Below are 1960 nucleotides of genomic sequence, written 5' to 3'. Positions count from 1 at the left end.
AAAACTTTTGTCTTTTACATTTACATTTTGCATATTCAGTTCTGACACTCTACAAGGGATCATGTTCTCTGTCCTTCCGTTAAGCGAGTGCTTGAAAATTATAAACAGATTGCTAAATTAAGATTTTAAACCAACTTATATCATTCTGATTGCAATATTGATTTTTTAAAAAAAATAATTATTAATTTGGGGAAAAAAATCCGTCAACTAAAAACAAAAAAATCTATGAAATTTAATTTGATCCAAAGTATTTTTTTATATTGTCATAGTATATTTATAGACTTCCGACAAGAAAGGTAATTATTTTTTTAACAAATTTATTTTAGTTATTTATAACACATTGCATTATAGACAGCTTTCTGCAGATATTAAAATAAAAAAAATATTAGATTCAAACTCTATTTGTTATATCCTACTGGCCGAATGCCTGGGCTAACAAAACTGGTATTAATTTTATGATTTTTATTTTATCTTTCGTAAAAAATTTCCAGTGCGTGGTAAGACGCTATACATGATTTATTAGTATGTCTGAGAACCGGTTCTAATCCAGCGGATATTAATCGGTTTTAAAGCCATACTGGAATATAATTTATACGGAAGTATTTAAATTTGTTATTATCTTATAAAAATTTAATTTTGTTTATTATCTTTATTTAAATTTTTAGACTACAAAGAAGTGAATCAGCCGAAAACATGCCTTGGTATAAGTACAACTTGGATTTGACCAAGAACCCGCCGTATGACAGCCCGCATTTGAACACAGCCCAGCTGTCCGGGCCCATCCTGCCGCTGGCGTTTGCTAACTTGCTCTTGATGCTGTATGTTGCTCATGATCCCGGAGACTGCAATGTTGGGTTCTTGGATTTCGCCTTGGTTGCCGGATGTATATCTCTGTTTACTGTCATCATTGGCCTGGCTTGCAAGATTATGGTAGAGGATGCCTGGGCTGATGGAATGCTATCCAGAAAAGAGAGTATAGTTGTCTGGCTCATGGTTAATTCTCACCATGCGATGCTTCTCTCTCAAGTTTTAATATTCTTTGCCTTCTTCATCTACATTGCTGTTGTGTATAAAAACATAACGTATATAGACGAGGCAAGCGATTATTACTGCACCAGAAATATAACTTTGACAGTTTTGGTCATTTCAACCATTTTCTGTGCTTCCTGCATCTTTGCTACCCTGCTCATCATTGTATTCTGGGTATTTACAAGAATCGGAGGTGGAAAAGACGATGGCATCCAAATGGAAGAGGTGATAGGATCCTCCCCCGCCACCAGAAGTTCATCTGCAGGATTCCGTGCGTCACCTGAGCGGCCAAGGAGCATAAGATCAATGGATACATCCAGCTCTGATGATTCAGGCAGACCAGTTCCTTAACCACTAAACCAGTATTAGATCCTATATAAATTATTATATGAATTTTTGTATTTAAATTTATTTGTATACCTTTTATTTATGTTAGTATGTTCAATAATTATCTTAAATATGACTTAAAATTAAATAAACTAATTTTTAAAAATTTAAAGTTTTTTTTATTCAAACTTCGATGTATGATGATTCCTGTAACAATGATTCATTTTCTAGGACAACTAGGTATAATATTTTAAACGGATAATATCTATAATCAAGTCCTAAAAATGTAAGTATGTCCTTTAAAAATTATCCCGTATTTAACAGTTTTGCAACAAAATTTACGTGCAATTTTTTCAAAACATTTATATTATGCATATTTAGTTATGACACTACAAAATTTAATATTAGCTTGTCCTACCGTCTCAGAGCTTTGATTTTATGGTTTTTGTCATCCTTGTTAACATTGCAACTAAAATATTTCTGAGAAATGGCCGTTTGTCCGTCCTCTTTTAATGTTAAGCACTCCTTCAAAATCAACCTAAACAATAAACATTATAAATCATTTTCAATTAAGTAGAAGTGTGTGTTTGTTATTGGTTATAGA

The 1960-nt window shown here is 32.4% G+C and overlaps 1 protein-coding gene across 1 annotated transcript; it reads left to right on the top strand.

Annotated features, from left to right (window-relative positions):
- The first annotated feature begins 203 nt into the window (after positions 1-203).
- LOC145329213 (uncharacterized) lies at positions 204-1522 on the top strand. The gene is made up of 2 exons (XM_080173264.1): positions 204-296; positions 666-1522. Exons 1-2 carry the CDS (start codon positions 226-228, stop codon positions 1378-1380), a joined length of 786 nt encoding a protein of 261 aa, XP_080029390.1. The 5' UTR covers positions 204-225; the 3' UTR covers positions 1381-1522.
- Positions 1523-1960: the final 438 nt, after the last annotated feature.

The sequence above is a fragment of the Acartia tonsa genome, chromosome 10 (genome assembly GCF_053477335.1).
Source record: "Acartia tonsa isolate MP-2025a chromosome 10, ASM5347733v1, whole genome shotgun sequence".
In the NCBI taxonomy this organism is placed as follows: domain Eukaryota; kingdom Metazoa; phylum Arthropoda; class Copepoda; order Calanoida; family Acartiidae; genus Acartia; species Acartia tonsa.
Note: the sequence above shows the minus strand (reverse complement) of the source record. Positions and strands in the feature narration are given on the sequence as shown.